Below are 21653 nucleotides of genomic sequence, written 5' to 3' on the forward strand. Positions count from 1 at the left end.
TTGACTCTTTTATCATTGAAAAGGCCCATTTCACCCCTGCTGCTCTTTTCTCTGAAATCCACTCCTGCTGTTGTTACCAAAGGCATTCCTGGTTTATTGTCATTGCTGTTAGTATGACGCATCTCTTTCCATCTTTTTCCTTTAACCTCTTTGTGTCTTTATATTTAACACACATTTCTGGTAGGCAGCATTTAATGGAGTATTGATCACTTATTTTAATTCTATATAATAATCTTACCCCGTTAACTGGTATATTGATTCTGTTTTCATTTAGTGTGATTATTTTTAAAAATATGTTTATTGATGTGAGAGAGAAACAACAACTGGTTGCCTCCCACTTGTGCCCCGACTGGGGATTGACCCTGCAGCCCCGGAATTGAACCCCCAGCCTTTCGGTGTAAGAGGTGACGCTCCAACCAGCTGCGCCACACTGGTGGCCAGGGCTGGTGTGATCATGGATACGGTTGGATTTAAATCTGTCATCTTGCTATTTTTTTGTTTCATCTATTCTTTTTGTCCTTTTTATTTTCTGTCCTCTCTTGGATTAATTTAGTATTTTTAATTATTTCATCTTATCTCCTTTGTTGCTTTAGTACCTGTCGCTTTGTGTCGTGGCTTGTTTTTAGTGGTTGCTGTAGAGTCTGTAGTGCATTTCTCTACCTGGTCAGTCTGCTTCAAGTCATATTGTGTCTCTTACTATGTCGTGTACGGACCTTACAACAGTGTACACGTTTTAAATCTTTCCCCTCAGGGTCTGTTTACTGTTGCTGCCATGTATTTTACTTCTACATATATTACAACCCCCACAATGCACTTGGGCTCTTTATTTTTTTACTGGAAACAACATTATTTTAAAAATAGTCTAATGACAAACAAGTGTTTTATATTTCCCTACCTATTTACTATTTTCATTGTTATTCATTATTTTGTGTAGGTTTGGGTCTGGTATAATTTCCTTTCTGACTTGAGGACTCACGTTTTTGTTTTCAACAGTCACGTACACTTCAGAGAACAGACTTGGAGGAAAACGGTCTTTTATCCTCGCCCCATCACACACCGTGTGTCTTGCTTTCCCTCCATTCTGGAAGCTCCGAGGTCTCCTCGGGCAGCATCACTCTCCAGCCTCTGGAACTCCCTGCGGCCTTTGTTTCAGGCAGAGCAGGTCTGTGGTGACACGGTCACCAGGTTTTTTCCATCCGTCAGGCTCTTCATCTTCCCTTCCTTTCCGCGGGGCGTCTTTGCCGAACTCCCAGCTCGGCTCGGCGCTCCCCCCTCCCCCCACCGCCGCCAGCGCCCCCCGCGGTGTCCTGGCTGCCACGGTGCCCGATGGGAGCTCCGGGGGGATGGGAGCTCCGGGGCGGCCGCGGCCGCTCTGCCCACGGGGCTCCGGTGGTTCTCCGCTAGGCAATTTGGAGGGTGTCCTTTCGGAGTTTGCAGAACTTCGAGCACGTCAGGGCTTGCATGTTCTTCGATTTTCGTCCTCTCCATGGCTTGCTGAGCCTCTCGACTCTGAATTTGTGCCTTTCCGCAAATTTGGACACTGTCATCGGGATGTCTTCAGACACGTGTGTGTAAACACACGCGCACACACATATGTGTCCTGCTGTGCTCACAGAATGTTTGGACTGCGGGTGTCGCCCCACAGGTGCCTCGGACTCTCGTGTGTGCGTCCGGTCGGGTCGTTTCCCTTGATCTGCAAACTCACCGAGCCTTCCTTTTGTCGTCTCCATGTTGTTATTGGGCTTATCCCGTGATTTAAAAAGTATTTTCAGTTCTAAAGTTTTCATCTAAAAACATATAGTTGCTGCCCTGGCTGGTGTGGCTCAGTGGATTGAGCGCCGGCCTGTGAACCAAAAGGTTGGCAGTTCGATTCCCAGTCAGGGCACAGACCTGGGTTGTGGGCCAGGTCTCCAGTAGGGGGCGTGTGAGAGGCAACCACACAGTGATGTTTCTCTCCCTCTTTTTCCCTCCTTTCCCCTCTCTCTGCAACTAAATAAATAAAATCTTTAATAAAATTTAAAAATAATAACATAATTTCAGTTTCTCTCTTGAGACCATCTATCCAATTATTTCAAGGGTGTTTGTCTTCATCTCATTGAGGATTAATATAATAGCTGTTTAAGTATGTCTGGTAATTCCAAGATCTGGGTCATTTCAGGGGTGGCATTGTTTCACGTTTCACGTGGTTATTCCCGTGTACATTTTCCTGGTTCTTCACATGCCAGGCAGTTTGGGAATATACCCTACAGAGTTTCAGTACTGGGCCGTCAGGTCCTGGGTCCTGCTGGAGTCCTGTGCGGACAGGGGTTTGTCTGTGCCGACTGGCAGCAGCCCAGTTAGATGCAGCTCTTCCCTCCCTCTGTGGGTGGAGTTCGGCTTCAGGGTCAGCACCGCGGCAATGCCGAGGGGCCGGTTCTGGGGGCTCCGCCTCTCAAAGTTCCCGCTGGGCTGCTTCGAGCTCCACGCGTGCAGCTTAGGGGTCGGCCCGGACGCAGCCGGCGCCCACGCAGAACCAGAGGGCTCCCCGCTCCGCTCTCCGCTCCTCGGAGCTTCTCCGCGCTCCTGTCTCCCCAGGGCCTCCCCTCCCGGTTCCTCGGCCCAGAGAGACGGAGCCCGCCCAGAGCGTCCGCCGCCTGCGCTGTCGCCCTGGGCCCACGCGGGGCCCCTTCTTCCTGGGTTCACACCAGGGCGCCGCCCCCCAGCTCCTCTGCTCAGATCTGCTCCTCTCGGTGCGCGGCTCCGCCCCGGCCGGCGTCTGGGCGTGGCTGGGGACCGACCCCCCGAGGAGCTCCCTGGCTCCGAGGGGCCCGCCTCTTTGTCCCTTTGGCCAGGACGGAGTGTTTGCTCCCGGATTTTTGCTGTTCGTGCGCACTGTGTCTCCCAAATTCAGTCGGTCTGTGAGTCAGTATCGGCAGGCGGGAGGCCACGCGCGCGCGCGCACACACACACACACACACACTCACACACACACACACTCACACACACACAAACTGAAAGCCCCGCAGACCCAAAGCCCCCCTGGCCACACTGGCTCTTCCTCCAGCCTGGACTTCCTTTCCCTGCCCCGCCTGCTGTTCCTTTCCCTTCTTCAGGGCCCACTTCTTGAATTTTGTGCGGGGTTTCCCGTTGAAATTGGTGGTGGGGACTGAGAGGCCCTAGTGGGTTTGCCTGATTTGGGGTTAAAACCTCGATTTTGTTCATCTGAAAAGTTCCACCTTTCTCCCTCTCTGTTTCCAGTCATTTCCGCTGCTGCGTCCTTCTGGTTCCCTGATGCTTCCTTTCACGGCGTCTCCTCCGCCGCCGGCCCCGCCCCACGCCTCTGTCTCCCCAACACGGCACATTCCATGTCCAGAAGTTCGCTGGGTTTCCCTACACCTGCCCTGACCTTGGCCCACCTCCTCCCCGTTCCTAAGCCACCTTCTCTGTAGTGACAGCGCCCGCGGTAGTGCCCTGGCCCGTCCGGTGTGGCCAGTGGGCAGAGCTGGGTCGGGGGCCAGAATCAGCGCGCTGCGGCCCCCCTCCCCCGGCTGTTCCAGGCTCCTCCTGGGGACGCAGCTGGGGCGTGGTTCTGTGGTTGGGGAAAAACGGGCATCGTTCAGTAATACTGGTTTTTCCGATTCAAATTTAGGATTACAGAACTTTCCTTCGGCTTCTCTCCTGTATTTATTTTTTATTTCTTTTATACCGAAAATTTTTATTTCTATCTGCCTTAACACAATTTTTTTTTGCCGTATAGTGACGCTAGCAATTTAACGGCTGAAAACAGTTTAAGATTTTTCGCAGTCGTGTTCGTCCACAGTGTGTGTCTAATTAGCATTCACCATCAAATTACTGTTCATAATGTATGTTCAGCTCAGGACACGCCATTAAATTACTGTGCTTTAACGCCTCTCAGAATAAACCCTACTTATGTGGCTAAGTTACTCGCTCAATACGCGCTTCGGTTCATTTGCTTAATTTTCCTTTCACGCCGTAGAGACTGCATTTTAGGTTAATTTTGTTGTATAATGTTATAAAACATGTCCATTGTCCTCTGGAAGGGGCTGGGAAACCGCCGCTCCTGGGTCCAGTCTGGTTCGCAGTTTTCGGTGGCCGTCACACATGCGGCGGCGACCGTACGGGGGCCGTTTGGCCCTGTCCAGACACCTCGCACACTCTGCCCCCAACCCTGCCCCCCCCACTCTGCTCCTGCCCCCCTCCAGGGTCAGACTCGTTTCTCTCCTGACGGAGGTGCTGGTGTCTCTTCCTCCTGGTTTTCAGTGTGAGCAAACAGAGACAGGCATTCAAACCAGAACAACAGTCATAGGGTCTCTTTACCTACTTTCCACCTTTCCCCTCCCTCCTGGCTGTTGCCCCTGAGCAGCGGGCGGAGGCCCCCCCGCCAGCCTGGCAGGGAGGCCGGCCTGGTGTTCCTCAGCCGCAGCGCGGCCTGGGGCGGGGTGTGCGGAAGCTCGCTTCGCCGGCCCTTTCTTGGCATCGATTTCGGTTCTTCTGGCCCTTGCCAGCAGTGCTGCTGTCGGCGGCCGGGGGCACGTCTCTCTGAGGGTTCTGCCGGTGTCGCCCTGGGGCCGGTCCCTTCGGTGGGGCTGCGGCTGTGCACCCAGCCGGGCAGCAGGCGGGGGGTGCCGGGTCCAGGTCGCCCCGTCGTCTGCACGGGCGCCTGCCTTTCGCGCTTCTGCCGCGGGAACCCCGCAGCCGCCCGACGAGGGGTGTCGCCCAGCTCGTGGCTTTTGCTGACTCGATGGGTAAGGGGTGACTTCGTGTCATTTAAGTGGCCGTGTCTCCTGAGCAGGGTCGGAGGCCCGGGTGCAGTTCCTTTCGTGCGACCTTGACCTTTCCGCTCACCGGTCTCGCGGGCTTCCTTGCAGCCGCGGGGCGCGCTCCCCCGCGCCCCTCCGCGCCCCTCCGCGCCCCTCCGCGCCCCTCCGCGCCTCTCCGCCCTCCCCCGCGCTCCTCCGCGCTCAGAAGCTCCGTGGGTCAGGGAGCGCGGTCTTCGCCTCCCACGTCAGGCGCACACACGTGTTCCCAGCTGTCTTTTTGCTTTGCTTATTTATTTACTTGGTGTCATGCCCGAAGCAGTGTTTCATTATTATTATTATTATTATTATTATTATTATCATCATCATCATCATCATCACCGTCACTTTCACGTGGTCAGTCACCCACCGTTTGTCTCCTGGCCTTGGGGCCACAGCCAGGAAAGTTCATCCCACTCCCAGGTTGTAGGGAAGTTCGATCGTGTTTCCTTCTCGTGTTTTTTTTTAATGTTATATATTTTCATCATCATTTCTTTTTTTAAGACTTTTATTTACTTATTTTTAGAGAGGGAAGGGAGGGAAAAAGAGAGAGAGAGAGAAACATCAGTGTGCGGTTGCTGGGGGCCGTGGCCTGCAACCCAGGCATGTGCCCTGACTGGGAATCGAACCTGCGACACTTTGGTTTGCAGCCTGTGCTCAATCCACTGAGCTACGCCAGCCAGGGCTCCTTCTCCTATTTTTGTAGCTTCTTTTTTAAATGGACATTCCTGACCCTTTCTGAATTTACGGACTCGACTGGCCGCCTTTCCGGTGGGGATTCGAACCGCAGGACGGGGCCCTCGCCCGGCCCCCTGCTGCCCTCACGCCTCGGCCCCTGCCCGGGACCAGTGCACTCGTCAGGTCAGGTCGGTCATTGTCCGGCAAAGGGGCTGTGGACTGGGAGGAGGGGTTTGGCCGGGGACTCCCGCTCCTTCCTGGGGCCCGCAGCTCCCGCTGGCAGGGAGGAGGAGGTTCGCTGAGCAGTGGCCGCCGAGCCGGGCACACCGCCTCCGTGTCCTCCCCAGCCAGCGGTCCTGCTGCTGTCCCCACCGTCAGGTGCGGTGGCCGCCGCCCGCGGAGGCAGGTTGCTGGCCCAGGGCCGGAGGGCGGTGCTGATGGCGTCGGGCACCGTTGCTCCGCTCCTCCCCCCACCCACTGCGGTCTCAGAGCTCCGTGGGGGGCCAGGTCTGCTCTGCCTCCAGGTCCCAGGCCACAGGAGCGCCCTGGGAGGGAATGTCACCTCCCCGGCGCCTGCTGGAGCTGGTGGCAGCAGCGCCGTGGGTGTTGCCGCAGCCCCAAGTGCCAGCACGTTGCCGGCATCCAGGGACCTTGAGGTCACTGTTTTCACGTGGTTTGTCCACTCATCCGTTTGCCCACGCATCCACTTGTCCAGCCTTGAGGTCAGTACCGTGCGCTGCCTCAGTGCTGGCCGAGGTCCCCTGGGAAGGGACCTCAAGCCCTGGGGGTAGGCCTGGGCAGTCGGCTGAGGGAGCACAGGGTCCTACGGGTGTCCAGAGCAGTGTCCCCCACCCTTGCCTGCGGGGCTGGGTGCCGGGGACTGGCGGGGCCCAGAGGGACTGAGGCCCAAACCTGCCCCCGGGGCCGGCCGCCGTGCGGGCACGTGCGGGTGGGCGCCCACGGACGGACGGCCTTTCCCTGGGGGCTGGTGAAGCTCCGGGGGCCGCCGTGCGTCCCCGCCACTGGGCCACGTCCAGGGGCCCGAGCTGGGCCAGACTGAACCCTTTCCTGGCTGTGCTGTGCTGCAGTCCTTCCTCCCCGGCTCCTAGCCCGAACCTCGGTGATGGAGAGGGCTGCGGCCAAAGGTCGGGGGGGTGGGCAGCGTCCCGGTCCCTCGAGGCCCAGGGGATTGGGGGCACAGAGCTGCTGGTGGGGGGGTGGGACGGGGGAGGGTGGAGACGGCAATGGTGGGGGGGTAGGAGGAGCAGATGGGTCTGGACCTGGGAAAGAGGTTACTCCAGAGCCAAGATGATGGGCCCTCCACGTCGCCCCTCCCCTCCCCCCTTCTTCCCCCCAAAGTGGGTTTTAAACCTCACCTTGGGATGGGGCTGCCCCTGTGGGCTGGGAGGCGGTGTGAGCTTATCAGGGTAGATGCCGCCCTGGGCTGCCGCCCCAGCTGCAGACGGGGAGGGCCGGAGCCTCTCGGCGCACTGCGGCCGCTCTGCCCGCCTGGCCGGTCCAGGGCTGTCCTTCTGTCCCCGTTGGGTGAGGGTGAGAGCCCCGTGCGTGGGGGGCGGGGCGGGGCGGGGTGGGCCGGCCAGCAGCTCGTCCTGTGTGCAGAGGCCTGCAGGGCCACCCTGTCTCTTCTGCCCCAGACCACCCTCGGGCCTCAGGGGCTCACCCACAAGTTGCCCTCCTCGGGGGCCGCCTCCGCAGAGGCTCAGAGAAGAGCAGTCACGTGGGGCCCACCCGCCCCAAGAATTTGTCCCTGCGGTTAATGAGGCAGGAGCTGGTGGGCAGGCGACTGGGCTGTGGGCCCCGGGCTGCGGCCGGGCCCTGGAGGAGCTCCACCACCCCTGGCGGCCCTGTGACCTTGGCGACCCCTGCGGATCACTGAGCCCCAGTGTTGTTCATCTGCAGGATCGGTCTCCAGACACGCCCCTGCGTTGGCTTTGTGGGGTGCCGCACTGCATGGGAATTTGACATGCGTGCATTTGAAAGAGGATGATAGGAAATAAAACTCTGCAACACTCAAAAGGCTGTGTGAACTCCAGCTTTTAAAAAACTTGTCAAGAGGGCTCAGCCCCGGGCCAGGGTGACTCAGCCGGTTCGCGCTGTAGCCGCGTGGTGGCACCCTGGGGCCGGGGAACGGGCGGCACGGGCAGCAGGCGGCCCCAGGCACCGTGCCCTGACTCAGTCCTGGTCCTGGGACCCCGCCTGCCCCGCCCCGCTCCTGCGGCAGCCGAACCGGCTGTCCTAGGACGGCAGGCAAATGTGATAAAACACTCTGAAGAGCGCGGAGCAGCTGCCGGCCACGCGGCCGCGGTAGTTTACGAGGCGGGAGGGGGCTTCGGAACCTTGGCGGCGGCGCTCAGAAACCGGAGGCGGCCTCAAGGCTCCCCCGCACGCTGTGGCGCTGGCTTCGTGGTCTCCAGGCGCCCCTGCCCCCAGCACCAGCGGGGGTCGGGGTGGCCGTGGGGCTCTCCGTGAGGAGGTGCCACCAGGCAAGGCCGAGGGAGGTAGTCCAGGGCTGGACCCTGGGGAGATGGACATTTGCCCGGTGGGGCCTGAGGGCTCGGTCAGCAGCCCCACCGCCACGGCTCAGGCTGCTTGGCCAGGGACACCTCGCCCGCCCTGCCCGCTGCCCCTGCTTGCCCCCTGCCCCTGCCTCCCTGCGGGGGTCTGACCCGGCTCCCGGGGCCCCAGCCTGACCGCCGCCCACTCCCGCAGGTGGTGAGGAGCTACAAGGCGACCGTCCAGCAGACCCTGGACATCCTCTTCCTCCAGGAAGGCTCCGAGTTTCTGAGCAGCACGGACGCCTCGAGCCGGGACTCGGCCGACCGCACCATCATCGCCTGGGACTTCCGGAGCTCTGCCAAGATCTCCAACCAGATTTTCCATGTGAGAAACCCCACTCGAAGTCACTCTCAGCTTCAGCCCCGGAGGCCCAGGGTCCCGGGTCACTCCCTGCGGGAGGTCTCCAGGGCACTCTGTGCGCCTGAGCCCACCAGGCCGGGGGGTTGGCCCGCCCGGGTCCCGAGCACCGCTCCCCCTCCCACCCGTCTTCTCGCCTGGTCACGCACCGCCTCCCCCGTGGTGCGTTTTGGCTGTTCGGGGCCCCGGGCTCCGCGGCCCCCAGGGCACGGGGAGACGGGCACGCAGGTGTCTGTCCCAGTCCCGGGTAACGGCGCGTCACTGCAAACCTGGGGCGTGAGCCACCGAAAGGCACCCCCACACAGTTCTGGAGGGTGGCACGCAGGTCAGTGTCCCTGGGTTGCAGTCCAGTGTCGGGAGGCCTGCCCGTCCAGAGATGCCGGGCAGAACCCGTCCCTGACTGCTTCCGGGGTCCGGTGGCACTGGCGGGGCCGGGCTGTGGCTGCGTGCCCTGCCACCTGCACGCCAGGGTCTCCCAGTGGCTCTGCTGCTGCTCCCACCGCCCCATGTGTCTCCTCTCCCGGTGCCTCCTCTTGTAAGGGCACCCACGGGCCCCCCCCCCCCCCCACCGCCAGGATCCTTAATGACATCTTCAAAGGCGTACGAGGAGGCGTCTACAGGCCCCAGGAATTAAAACGTGATCTGTCTGGGAGGTCCCTCCTCAGCCCACCACGGGGCCCTGAGCCTAGGAGTGTGGGGCCCCCAGCAGCTGCAAGTGTGAGCTGTGCATTTCCACGTGGAGCCCCCCCCCCCCCCACGGAGCACAGCTCTGCAGGCACTTTGGTGGCCCAGTGAGAGAGCCGGGTCTGACTTCGGACCCGCAGCCCGAGTATCAGAGCTTGAGTCTCTGTGGCGGTTGGCTGCAGCAGCCGCAGGAAACTCAGAGATCAGGAAGCTGAGGCCTGGGAGGAGGGCCCGAGGCCCCTGAGCGGAGTGCAGGGCGGGGGGCGTGGTTGCAGGGGTGGCCGGCCCACCCGGGGCGTCCCTCACCCCACCTGTGGCCCCGGCGTCTCTCAGGAGAGGTACACCTGCCCCAGCCTGGCCTTGCACCCGCGGGAGCCGGTGTTCCTGGCGCAGACCAACGGCAACTACCTCGCCCTCTTCTCCGCGGTGTGGCCCTACCGGATGAGCAGGAGGCGGCGCTACGAAGGGCACAAGGTACCACCCCCTCCCCCACCCCCGTCCGATCGTCCGGGGAGCACCAAGCACGGTCCCAGAGACCCCCCAACACACACTGCGCCAGCGGTGGGCGCGGGGCCCCGGAGTGCATGGACCCTCTGCACAGCACACTCTGTTCGCTGCTTTCCCGGGCCACGGCCCTGCCCCAGGCCCCAGCTGCTGGGCAGGAGAGGGTTCCCCTGACTCGCTGGCTCACGTAGATGTGTCCTGGGGGAGGGGCAGGGTAGAACGGGGGTGGGGGCCTGGGGCTCGGTGGCCGTCGGCGGGCGGGACACCACGTCAGCCGTGCTGGAGGTAGACTCCGCCAAAGCAGCCTGGGGGCGCGGCCCGCCTCGGCCTGCCCCTCTGCGGCGGACTGGACGCCACGCCCCCAGCCCCGCCCCCCGCCCCACCCCCCCGCGCTGCGTGAGGCTGCGTGCAGGGCCGCAGCGCGGCCCGCTCACCCGTGTCACCCTCTGCAGGTGGAGGGCTACTCGGTGGGCTGCGAGTGCTCCCCGGACGGCGACCTGCTGGTGACGGGCAGCGCCGACGGCCGGGTCCTGCTGTACTGCTTCCGCACGGCCAGCCGCGCGCGCACGCTGCACGGGCACACGCAGGCCTGCGTGGGCGCCACCTTCCACCCCGTGCTGCCCTCCGTCCTCGCCACCTGCTCCTGGGAGGGCGACGTTAAGATCTGGCACTGAGCCTCCGGGGCGGAGCCTTCTGGACCTCTGCCGCCCGCCTGCCCGGCTGCCCCCCTTCGGGGGTGGGGGCTCCCTGTCAGGCCTGGCTGGAAGCCGCCTGCCCCGCCGCGCCCCTCAGTCTCCCCGTCTGTGGGATGGGGATGAGAGACCCTGGTGTCGGGGCTGTGAGGGCTGCGTCAGCGAGGGCGCGGGCGCCCCACTCGTGACTACAGTAAAGTGGGAGCTGCGCTGTCACTCAGGTGGTCTTTGGAAAGTGCTGACTGTGTTGGCCATTCCTCCCGCCGCGCCTGGGAAGAGGGGTCCCCAGGAGAGTAGGGGGCTCCGGGGCTCGGGGCTGCCCTCAGGAACCCTGTGCCAGAGTGCGGCAGGCCCTCCAGTGTCACGGCCACCTCGGCCCCTCCACACAGGTGCAGCCAGCGGGGTCGGCTCCGCCCTGCCCCGTCAGGCGTGCACGCCGCCCTCACGACCGTGTCTGCCCGAGCGCTGGGGCGACTCCGAGGAACCTCAAGGAGTCGGCCGGGGAGACCCAGCGGCTGGGCTGTGGCAGGCTGAGCTCTCATCCAGGGCTGTGACCGAGGGGCTGCCCGAGAGCCCAGGCACTCGCTCACGGGCCCGGGGACCACAGGAGCCGTGGCTCGGGACAGGGGGGTCCCAGCAGTCTTGGAAGGCTTCCTGGAGGAGGCAGACTACGAGCTGGCGAGGGGGCACCCCCAGCAGAGGACGCGAGAAGAGGCCCGTGGGTGGGCGGGGGAGCCGCAGGAGCAGCGGGCACCTGCTCTTCCGTGCCGGTCCCCTTGGCCCTCGGGTGGGGAGGTTCCTGGGGGTCCCCAGAAGCCACGGGGGCTGTCAGCACCACTTCTCCGTGGGGTTCAGCAGCTCCATGCCCTGGAGGTGCCCGCTGCCTGCCAGCCCCCCTGGGGAAGTGACTTCATTGGGGACAACGGGCAGTGCACTGTCCACCTCGGTCGCCGTCCCTTCCCAAGAGTGTTCTCAGAAGTTCCCTCCGACCCTCACCAGGAGGTGGGGAGTCCACCACTTGCAGTTTTACAGTGAGAAGGCTACATCTGGGAAGTGTGGAGTGGGGAGGGAGAAGAAGAAGTGTGAGCTGCGCCTGCGCCCGTCCACCTGGGCTTCCGGTCGGGGTCTGTCGTGGGGGAAGGACCCCTCGCCTGGAGACGCCGGCGTGGCCGTGGGTGCCGCCCGGCCCGGCCCGGCCCTGGCCACAGTGTGTGGAGCCCCTGCGGCCCCGGTGAGGTGGGCATGGCCCCCGCTGTCCGGCTCAGGAAACCGGCGCCCCGAAGGCAGAGGGAGGAGCCCAGGGCAATGTGACTCAGGAGCTCGTGCCCTCGCCCTCCCTCGGGGCCCCTGCGGCCCAGCCTGGAGCTCTGCATGGAGCTGCCAGCTTCCTGGGGGTCCCTGTCCTCGGGCGCCAGAGGGGGAGCCGGCCCAGGGTCACGCCGCTGGTGGCGGAGCCCACTCTGCACGCCTACCGGGGTGGGAAGGAGCGTGTGCGTGGGTGGGAGGGTGGGCGGGGGCCCCCCCAGGGGCCCGGGGCTCCGTGTGGAGGGAGTGGGGGTGGGCGGAGCGGGCATCCCACACCACCTGCGCTGGCTTTGGAGGCCCCGGCAGGACAGTCTGTGGGGTCTGCAGTCCATCTGGGGGCGTCTCGGGCTCCGCGGTGACAATGTGGGGCCGGGACCTAGATCTGAAGGGGCCTCCCGGCCGGGGCTGCCCAGCCCTTGTGGTCTTGGCCCTGCTGCCTTGTCGCATGGCTAGCATGAGGGCGGGGGGCAGGGAGGCCTCCGAGAGAGCAGCCACTGGGGGCCAGGGCAGGGCGTTCCCTCCACCCTCCCAGTTGCCCCCTAGACAGCGAGGGTCACTTCATCCATCTGCCCGCGGGGAAGTGGTCCTGGGAGGGGAGGGGGCCCCTGAGCCTCCGCACGGCCCTTCTGGCCCTGGGGCGAGGGGGGTGGGCTGCTTCCCCGGCAGATCTACCCCCAGGGGCGGGCAGCCGGGACAGCTCTGGCCGCCTCTGCAGAGGCAGCCCAGGGCCGGGAACCACAGCCAAGGACCCCCGCCCCCGACCCCAACTTGGGGTTTCCTGGCGAGAGGCAGACCCGGGAGACGTGAAGCTGGGTGGGTGAGGGAACTTCAGGGCACGCGCTGGGCTGAGGTAGTCGCCCGTGGGCAGGGCCACCGGTGCCCCCTCAGGGTGCCACAGGTGACTGGGCGCACGGAGAGAGGAGGCGGCGCGGCGGGAGCCCAGAGGAGTGCACCTAGCGGGAGTGCCCAGCCCGGGGTGGGGGGGGCCAGCCGCTGTGCCCACTGTGTCCGAGGAGATGAAGACAGGCGTGGACGTAGCTCCAGGGAGCGGGAAACTCTTGGGGAGCGGATTTGCAGAACAACCAGGCAGGACTTGCAGAAATGGGAAGCGTTTGTAACTGAAACCGAACCCTTAGCGGCTGCGGCGGGCAGCCGGGCGGGCCCGCCTGCAGGGGACACGCAGAGCGGGTGGACTGAGCGCGCGGCCGTCCGGGGAGGGCGCCAGGCAGAGGGCACGGCGAGGAGGAGGGACGGGAGAGGGTGGGCAGAGGTTTCGCCACAATAATAGCGGGGCCTCCTCCAGAACCGATGAAGTGCACCGACCCACAGACACAGGACGCCCTGGGAACTCCTAAGGAGGGCGAATCCACCGCCGGACACACCTCAGGGAAACGGCAGGAAGCCCGAGCCAAAGGGGAGGTCCTCGGTGGCAGGAGAGAACTGGTCAGGTGGCTGGGGGAGGAACAGCTCCCGGGGGGCGGGCAGGGGGACCCCCCACCGGGAAGGCCGGCGCAGGCGGCACCCAGGTGTGTTCTCCCCAGACACGGGCCGGACAGGCGTCTTCGGAGAAACAGAAACCGGGGGTCGCCAGCGGAGGCACAGTGAGGGAATGCCCAGGAACCCGGGCACCAGCGACGTCTGAGACGCAGGGCAGGACGGGGGTGCCCGGCCGGCAGGGGACACGGGACGGGGGGCAGCGACGACGCCCGGCAGCTTAGTGGGGGGGCTCTGACCCTGGGCAACAGCTGTCGAGAGCCAGGGCACGCGGGTGAGGGGGGGACCCCTGGGGCCACAGGTCCCCGGGGTTGGAAGGCGGCGGGGAGAAGAAACCACTCCGACCCGGGCTTCCCACCGATGTCTTTTATTAGCGAATGTAAAATACAGTACTGACAGACGGCATGCATCGCGGACGACGGGAGAGCAAGCCACGGGAACGCGAGTCGGAGGGCCTCATTGCGTCTGAGGTAGAGCGAGGGGGGCTGGGGGGCGGGGGCGGGGGGGCGAGCACCGGCCCCACGCGGGACGACGGACCGCGGGAGAGCTGGGGGCGCTGCGCCGGCCACGCGGAAACAGCCGAGAACGTCTCACGTCCCTGCACCCGTCCAGTCCCCCTCCTTGTGCAGAGAGCTCCGGGGTCCCCTTGTCACCGGCGCGCTGGGCGTCTCCGCGAGGCGCCCTCCTCCCCTCCAGGGGCCAGGCCCCGCTGGCTCTCACCCGGGAAAGAAAGGAGCTTTGTGTTGGAAACGCCAAGGCTGCCGTCCAGGGAGCTGGAGGCCAAGTGCGTTAAGAAAGACCCTTTTTCTCTAGAAAAATAGTTTCGCTTTATAAAAGGGGGGGAACGCTCATCTCGGGTGGGGAGAGATGTCGGCGTGTGAGGAACATTCTCGGCGAGCTCCGTCGTGGGGTGGGGGGGCACACGGGTGGCGGGGGTCCTCTTGTCGGGCTGCACGGGGTTAGGTGGGAGGGAGGGGCTCTTGCGGCAGGGCCCAGGAGACAGGTGGGCGTCTGGGGACAGGTGGGCAGGCCCCCCGGGGTGCGGGGCGGGTGGCCCGGCGCCCCGCGGCCTGGGCCCGCAGGGAGGCGCTCAGTTGAGCAAGGTCCCGTAGAGCTGGGCCTTCGTGAGGCTGTCCTTGCGGCTCAGCCCCGAGCCCCCGGTCCGCGGGAAGGCCGGCTGGGGGCTCAGGCGGGCGGCGGGGCGCATCTCGGGGGACGCCTCCATAGAGCTGGGCTCCAGGGAGTCCCTGGAGCTGTGCAGGCTGTGCTCGGGCTCGGGGCTGTCGGCCACCCCGCACAGGTGCCCCCCGAGCCTCTCCCCGTCGCCCTCGCTGGCCGAGTAGCTGGGCCTCGGGCTGGCGGGGCCACCAGCCCGCAGGAAGCAGGGCTCGGCCAGGGGGCCCTGGGAGAGGTCGTCGCCCTCCGAGAAGCTGTCGGCCTTGTAGCTGGCGTAGAGAGGGCTGGCCCGGCCCTCGGCCTTCTGGCCCGGGCCGCCCCCGCCGTAGTAGCGTTCGGGAAAGCTGCCGGGGGAGGCCCGCCGGGCGGCCACCGGGAAGGAGTAGGCGCCGATGTCCTCCACGCTCAGGGGCCGCCACTGGCCCCGCGCGTCCTCCCTGGGCAGCCGGGCCGACCCTGGCTTGGCCCGCAGGCTCCACAGGTTTGGGGGCACCAGGGCCTGCTGGGGGCCCGGGGAGGCCGGGTAGCGGTAGGGCTCGGCCGAGTAGGGGGACAAGGTCCGCGCGAACCCCGGGGCCACCTCGGCCTCCAGCGGGGCCGCCGCCGCGGCCGCGGCCTTAGAGAAGCGCAGGCTGCCCGGGTAGGCGGCGGCGGCGGCGGGCGGCGGGCGCGGCAGCCGCGGCTCGCGGCTGTTCAGGTAGAGCGCCTGCTGGGAGGCGGCCAGCGCGCCGGCCTGGCCCTGCTCCTTCTCCTCCGACGTGGCGCTGAAGCTCGAGTAGGAGCTGGACGTGGGCAGCGAGCCCGCGTAGCTCGGGAAGCCCTCGCGCCCGAAGGCCGCCGGGAAAGCCGCCGCCTCGGCCTCCTCCTCCTCCTCGGCGGCGCTGTCGGTGGAGTTCTGGGCCCGCAGGAAGCCCACGTCGGTCACGGAGGCGTCCGCGCTGGGCCGCCGGTCGCGCGGCGGCTCCTCGGGGCAGTAGAGGGCGGTGTCGCTGCAGTAGGCGTCCGCCTTGTAGGGGGGCCTGAGGCTCTGCTGCTCCGCCCGGTCGCGGAAGGCCAGGTCGCGGGCGGAGGCGTCCGACAGGCGGGAGGACAGGCTGGCGGGATCCGGCTTCTCCAGCACCTTGGCGATGACGCAGGCGGGCACGCTGTCGGCGTAGGCCGGGCGGCAGAGCGGCGAGGGCAGGCTGCAGCCGTGCTGCTCCAGGTGCAGGCTCACGCGCTCCTGGAAGTCCGAGGGCAGCTGCAGCGGCGGCGAGAGGTGGGGGCGGGGCGCGGGGGGCGGGGTCTGGTCAGCCCCCGGCTCACCCGCAGGCGGGCGGAGGGACCACCGCCTGCAGCGTGGGCCCAGGACGCTCCCCGATTCCCCTGAGGACCCCCGGTCTGGCTCAGCCCCGCTCCGGGTTGCAGTGCCCGCCTCCCCTTCCGCCCGCACCCTCCGAGGGGCTGACTTGCTTCCCCGAGGTGCCCCGGGGGCTTCTGCACGAGAAAGACTCAGAAACACATGCAACAAAGACCCAGGGCCTGGCGCCGTGTGGGGACGTCCTGCTACTGTATGATCTATTTTGTGAGTGTCTCGGTGTGGCCCAGGGCAAGGGGACAGGGACAGAGGCCTGGGTGAGGGGCGCGTGAGGGGGGGTGGGGGCCCTGGGTCAGCCTGGCTTTGGCACCAGGGAGGGCCGTGGCCTGGGCCGAGTCACTTCCGTGTGCGGCCAGTTCTCCCGTCCCCGAAGCCGGCGCTGCCAGTCCTTGCGCCCTCACCAGGCGGCGGGGTCTCTGTGAGGCCCACAGAGGGTCGCTCAGCGGGCGGAGGGCTTGGAGCCGGGACAGGGAGCAGCCCCCAGAGGACACCGAGGGGGTTCGCAGGCTGTGTGGGTGGGGTGAGGGGCTGTGTGTGGGCGTGGCCTGCCCCCACGTCTCAGGAAGGTTAGGAGCCTGTAGGAGCAGGAGGGGCTTGGGCTCCCCTGTGTCTGTCCCTCGGGGGTGGGGAGGGGCCTCAGGGTGGGACCTGCACAGAGGAGCCCTGAGAGGTCCCAGGGGCGCCTGGCTGGGCGGGGCCCATGTTACCTCGGACACCTTGTGGCCCCTGCCGTAGGTCTGGCTGCACTGCAGCAGCTGGGCCGCTAGATTGCAGTCCTTCCTATAGAGCTCCTGAAAGACAAGAGGAGGCGTCGGCCGGGAGCCCCACCCGCCCCCCAGGGTCCCTGCGCCCTGACCGGAGCCCGGGCGGGCGGGTGGGGTGGCTCTGCTGTCGGCCGGACGAAGACTGTCCCGGGCCTCACGCTGTCGCCTGCAGAGTGGGGGCCTCGGCTCTGACTGGCAGCTGCTGGGGTGTGAAGGGGCTCTGTGGGGTCCCAGAGGGGAGCCTCTTGCCCGGTGGGGGCGGTGGTGGCAGGAGGGCCCCGCATGGGAAGGCTGGTGTCTCGAGGACAGCCGCCCCCTCTCCGACTCCCCACCCCCACCCCACCCCTGTGCTCTCAGCGCGGCCTGGGTGAGTGGGGTGCAGGGGCCGTGGGCCGCAGGTCCAGGTGGACACCCGCTCGGCCTCCCGAGCTGAAGACAGAGGCAAACAGCAGGCCTCGGGGGACTTGGTCTCCTCTCTGGAAAATCTCTGCTGCGTGTGCCCGTGGCCGGGCCTGTCCTCCCCGCCCCCACCCAGGGGCCCTGCTCGGCGAGGGCGGGACGTCCAGGAGGCGGGGGTCCACCAGCGGGCCCAGCACCACCGGAACCGGTGGCCTGCGTGTGGCTTGTGCAGGCTCTAGCCGATGGGGCCACCCCTGCCAGCCCCCCGCCCCACTCCCCTCCCCCCCACCTGCACCTTGTGAGGCTGATGCCCCAACTTGGCCTGCACGGTGGAGGGAACCTGGGTCCCCAGCCCCTCAAGACCTCCTTGGGCCTCCCGGAGAGGACAGAGGGGGCTGAGAGTGGAGAACTGATCCCCCACCCCGTGAGGACCCAGACACGCTGCCCGGCATCAGGGGTCTGTGGGCACTGCCCGGCCAGCCCGGGCCTGCCACGGGGTCAACAGGGGACTTGAGAGCTGTCCTGTCCTGGGCCGGCCCCTTTCATCTGCACACACACACCTCTCGGGTGCCACTGTACCCGCTGAGGACACCTCCTGCCCCACCCTGGCGCCCCCGCCCAGGTTGTGGCAGGACCCACGGTCCCCCTCACGCCCACGTCCACGACCTGTCGACCCTGTTGCTTCCTCCCAGCTTCAGCCCGGAACCACAGCCCAAGCCCTTCCGCCCGCCCCCACGGCTGCCGTCCTGGCCGGGCCTCCACTGGTTCCGCCAAGACTGTTGCCATGGCCCCCCAGTCTCCCCACTCCGGCCCTCGTCCTGTGGTGTGTTCCAAGCAGGGCTGCCGCGTAAGGCCCCGTAGAAGTGGGTGTCCCGTCCAGCTGCTCCTGTGCCCAAGACCCTGCCGGCCGCTGCGCTGCTCAGGACAAACCCGGTCCCTGCGGGAGCCCGCGCAGCATGGCCTGCCCACTCCCTGGCCTCCGCTCCGGCCTCTCTGCCGCTCTCCAAGTCACCGGGCCCGCCCAGGCCAGCTCCCTCACCCCCTGCAGGCCGAGGCTCCAGCGGGCCCCGCCGGGAGCATCCTGTTGAAACGTGCTCGCCCGGCAGCTGGCAGCGCCCCAGCCCCACCCCCTGCTTGATTTTTCTCGGCAATGTTTAGCGCTTCCAACACACCATCCAGTGTGAGCCGCCCTCCCGCCCCGTCCGCCCTCCCCGCTCAGACGGAGCGCCACGCGGGCGGGGTTTTGCCCGTGGTGTTCACACCGCGTCCTCAGAGCCCAGCGGGGCCTGGCGAGGGGCAGACACTAACTGGTGGACATGCGGCCAGTGGCCAGTGATCCACGGCGGGCGGCTGGGCCCAGCCCCTGCGGCCCTGGGCGTCAGCCCCCGTGGGCGGCCACGCGGCTCTGGTGTCCCCGGGGAGTGGCCACGCCCCCACCCTTCCTGGGGTGGGTCGGGAAGCCCCGGTTTGAGGGAGAAATCACGGCCCAGTGTTCCCAGCCTCGGTCCCGTTTCCCTCCAGGACGCCCTTGGCAGTGTGTCCGGCCGGGCAGCCCTGCCCTCCCACGGTGCCTGCCCCGCCCCCCAGCCCTGGGCCAGCCCCTCCCACCTGGGGGCAGGAGGGCTGGAAGGACGCGACACTCACGTTGTCCTCTGACAGCTTGTCGATGGTCACCTTGGCCTCCAGCAGGTGGCTGTTGAGGGCGACAATCTCGTGGCTCAGCGCGCGCTTCTCCTCCTCGTAGTGCTGGCCCTGGGGCGGGGGGAGGGGGCGGTCGGTGCTGGGTGGTCAGCCCGGGCCTGGGGCTCCAGGCCAGTTGTCCCCTTGGGGCCCCTCTGTGCCCTCCTGCAGCCCCTCACGACGAGGTGTTCGGAGGCCCACGGGACGCAGGGGTGCACACCCGCGCCGCCCCAACAAGCCAGACGGCCTCAGGTGCGTCACTGCCTCTCCGAGCCTCTGTGTCCCCTCTGTCTGCCACGACAGAGCGGGGGCTGGCCTCCGGGGTCTGGGGTGTGGCTGCGTGAGGGCGCCTTGTGCGCGACGTAAAGCCTGGCCCATCTCACTGGACAGAGGGGGAAACTGAGGCCCAGAAAGGAAAGGGCCCTTGTCCAGGCTCCCAGCAGAGCCGGCCCAGCACCCAGGCCTGCCTGCTGCGGCTGCTGGCAGCACCTGGGAGGCAGGTGTGCGCTGCACACCTAGTTTGACTTTCAAGAACAAAAGCAGCTTGTAACCAAAGGAGAGGCAACTCCTGCCCTCGAGGGAGAGGGAGACACCAGCATCCGCCCAGCCCTTCCCAGACGGCCAGCCTTATAAGTCTTGTGCCCGAAGTCCGAGAACACGGGGAGGCCCGCCACCACCCCCCCACCCCCCCCCCGTGGCCCCTCCACGCTACGGGCTAGCCAGCTGGCGAAGAGCGGAGGACAGGCGGTACCGCGGAGGGGTGGGCTGGCGCGGGAGCTCCTCCAGGAGGGGCGGCGCTGCACATCCCCCACCCCCACCCGGGCTGGGTGCTGGCTCCGGCTCGCTCATTCCACACGGCTGGGGCCCAACCCGGCTCCGGCTCGAGCAGGGACCGAGCTCAGGCCTCTTGCCCTCCCGGCCCACGTCTCCGGGCTGATGCTGCGCTGGCGTCACCGTCCCCAGCGCATGTCCTCTCCCCCTCAGCCCCGCCTACCTGCCTCCAGGCCGGGCGCTCGCGCCCTGCAGCTGGGGCTCGCGGGGCCTCACCCCTGTACCTCACTCGCACCTACTGAGAGCCCCACTTGGTGGGGAAAGGGCGTGGGGTGAGGGGCGTGTGCCCCAGGACCAAAGGCCTGTGGCCCAGCTCCTGCCCGGGCAAGGGGGGACAGCGAGGCCCCACCAGAGCTGGGGTCCGGGGACACAGAGGTTGGGGCGGGGCCGTGGGCTTCGGGGCGGCCCTCACCATGCGGTACAGCTTGTCCTCCAGCTCCTGGTTGATCCTCTGCAGCGCCATGTAGTTGCTCTGGATCCTGGAACGGGAGGCAACGGGGCCACCGCTGGGCCAGGCCCGGCCTTCCCGGGACCCCCACTCAGCTGCGCACGGCCCGCTGAGCGAGGCCAGGCCCGGCCCACCCACCACACCTTCCCTGGTCTGACTGCTCCTCCTCCTGGCAGCAAACACCTCGTCAAAGCTACCTGGCCGGAGGCCTTTCCCGGGCCAGGGCCGAGGACCCCTGGGGACAGGAGGGAAGGCCTGTCTTCCACAGGTGACTCTGCCCAGCCCTCACTCGGGGCCAGCGCGCTCCCACATCACGCACGGCGCTGACCAGCCCGGCTACGGGTGGACATGCATTAGCTTGTGCGCTGGGAGGAGACCTGAGAGTGTGTGCCGGGCCCCGAGTGACGGTGGTGGTGAGACTCGGTCCCCGGGGGGAGGGTGATGGCGGGGGAGGGCAGGCCCCATGCCCTGTGCCTCCGCCGCTGCCGTGCAGTGCGGTGTGGAGTGAGCGTGTCGGGGAAGAATCCTGGGACCGCGGCGGTCCTCTGGACAACCCGAGTCTAATGTCAGTCTCCCCCACGAACAGCAGGGACGCTGAGGCCAGAGGAGCTAGAAGCGGCAAGGGCAGGGCTGAGACTGCAACCAGGACCGTCAAGGTCGGCTCCCCGGGGACTCTGTGGAGACGCTCAGGAAGTCCAGCAGGACAGGCCCTTCAGGGAGGGGCAGGCCGCCGCCTCTCTGGCAAACCCTGTCTCGGGCTGCACCGGCCACCGTGCCCTGCGAACATTTAAGAGAAGCCAGGCCAGCGACGAAGCTGGCGCTCTCTCTGCGTCCTCCCTAAAGGGTGGCACGCTCCCAACCACGCCCATCTGCAGTGTGTGGGCGGAGCCTGTGCGCGGGCGGGTTTTCAGGGAGTAGTAACCGGGGGGTCCCACAGCCCTCCCCACACGTCAGTCACTGCCGTGCTGCCCAAGGGAACTGTCCCTAAGCGCTGGTCCACCTCCACGGCTAGACTTCGATTTTCCCATCAGGGGACAGTGGCTGGGGCCTGGGGGATCCAGCTGGGGTCTGGAGCTGGTGGCCCCCGCGCCCTGCTGTACTAGGAGAGGAGGAATGGGCTGTGGATGGGGAGGGAGGTGGCTGGAAGTAGCCCAGCCCCGCAGTGGTCAAACCCGGGTCCGCACCCTGCGTCAGTAGCTCTTGTCACAAAGTGCGACTTTGGAAACAGAGCTTACCTTCAGTGGGCCCAGGACTCGCCACCCGCGAACGGAGGGGCCGGCTCGAGTGGGAGGCAGAGCGCAGGCAGCGCGGGTCTCCGAGCCCCGCCCCGGCCCCGCCCCAGCCCCGCCCCCTGACCTGCGCAACTTCTCCGTGACCTTCTCCAGTTCCTCCTGGGCGCGCCGCAGCTCGATCTCCAGGTAGTGGCGCGTGGAGTCGAACTCGGTCTCGAGCTTCTCGAGCTTGTGCGTGGTGTAGGACAGCCGCTTGCGCAGCTCGCCCTTCTGCTCCTGCAGCGCGCTGCAACGACACGCGGCGGCGGGCCGGGCCACGACGCTGAGCGCGGGAAACTGAGGCCCGTGCGGGCCCGCCGGGCGCACCGTGGGTGCCCGCCGCGTGCGCCCGGCTGCACTCATACGTTAGCGCGTGCACGCGCGCGCTCCCCACAACCCCTTCCCAGCGGGCGGCCCTTGAGGCTTAGGGACCCTTGGGGTCAGTCCCTGGGCCTCCAGCAGCGCCCAAGCCAAAGTCAGCCCCTGCAGGGTCACCCTCATTGGCCACAGAACCTGGCCAGTGTTTGGGGGGCTACGGGACCCTGAACAGGAGAGCACCTGTCAGCACCCGGGCTCATGAGGCCGACTTCCGGATAACACAGCCTACACAGGCCCCCACTTTTGCTCCTCTGCAGCACTG

General features: G+C 66.3%; 2 protein-coding genes across 8 annotated transcripts in view; one reads left to right on the forward strand and one right to left on the reverse strand.

Moving 5' to 3' along the window:
* Positions 1-10524, forward strand: part of WDR25 (WD repeat domain 25) — a 120479-nt gene extending 109955 nt beyond the window's left edge. For all 6 annotated transcript variants that reach the window (XM_045822446.1, XM_045822443.1, XM_045822444.1 and 3 more), the window contains exons 5-7: positions 8205-8375; positions 9426-9566; positions 10049-10524. In XM_045822446.1, the coding sequence (XP_045678402.1) occupies positions 8205-8375; positions 9426-9566; positions 10049-10270 (534 nt within the window). In that variant the 3' untranslated portion in view covers positions 10271-10524. The remainder of the gene's footprint in view (positions 1-8204; positions 8376-9425; positions 9567-10048) is intronic.
* Positions 10525-13632: 3108 nt separating this feature from the next.
* BEGAIN (brain enriched guanylate kinase associated) overlaps positions 13633-21653 on the reverse strand; it is a 40847-nt gene continuing 32826 nt past the window's right edge. For both annotated transcript variants that reach the window (XM_045823166.1, XM_045823165.1), the window contains 5 exons: positions 21099-21260; positions 19707-19773; positions 18428-18535; positions 16328-16411; positions 13633-15503 (listed from right to left, as the gene is read on the reverse strand). In XM_045823166.1, coding sequence (XP_045679122.1) covers positions 14178-15503; positions 16328-16411; positions 18428-18535; positions 19707-19773; positions 21099-21260 — 1747 coding nt within the window. In that variant the 3' untranslated portion in view covers positions 13633-14177. The remainder of the gene's footprint in view (positions 15504-16327; positions 16412-18427; positions 18536-19706; positions 19774-21098; positions 21261-21653) is intronic.

Source organism: Phyllostomus hastatus, unplaced genomic scaffold, assembly GCF_019186645.2.
Source record: "Phyllostomus hastatus isolate PE091 unplaced genomic scaffold, TTU_PhHast_1.1 phas_scaffold_501, whole genome shotgun sequence".
Taxonomy (NCBI): Eukaryota; Metazoa; Chordata; class Mammalia; order Chiroptera; family Phyllostomidae; genus Phyllostomus; species Phyllostomus hastatus.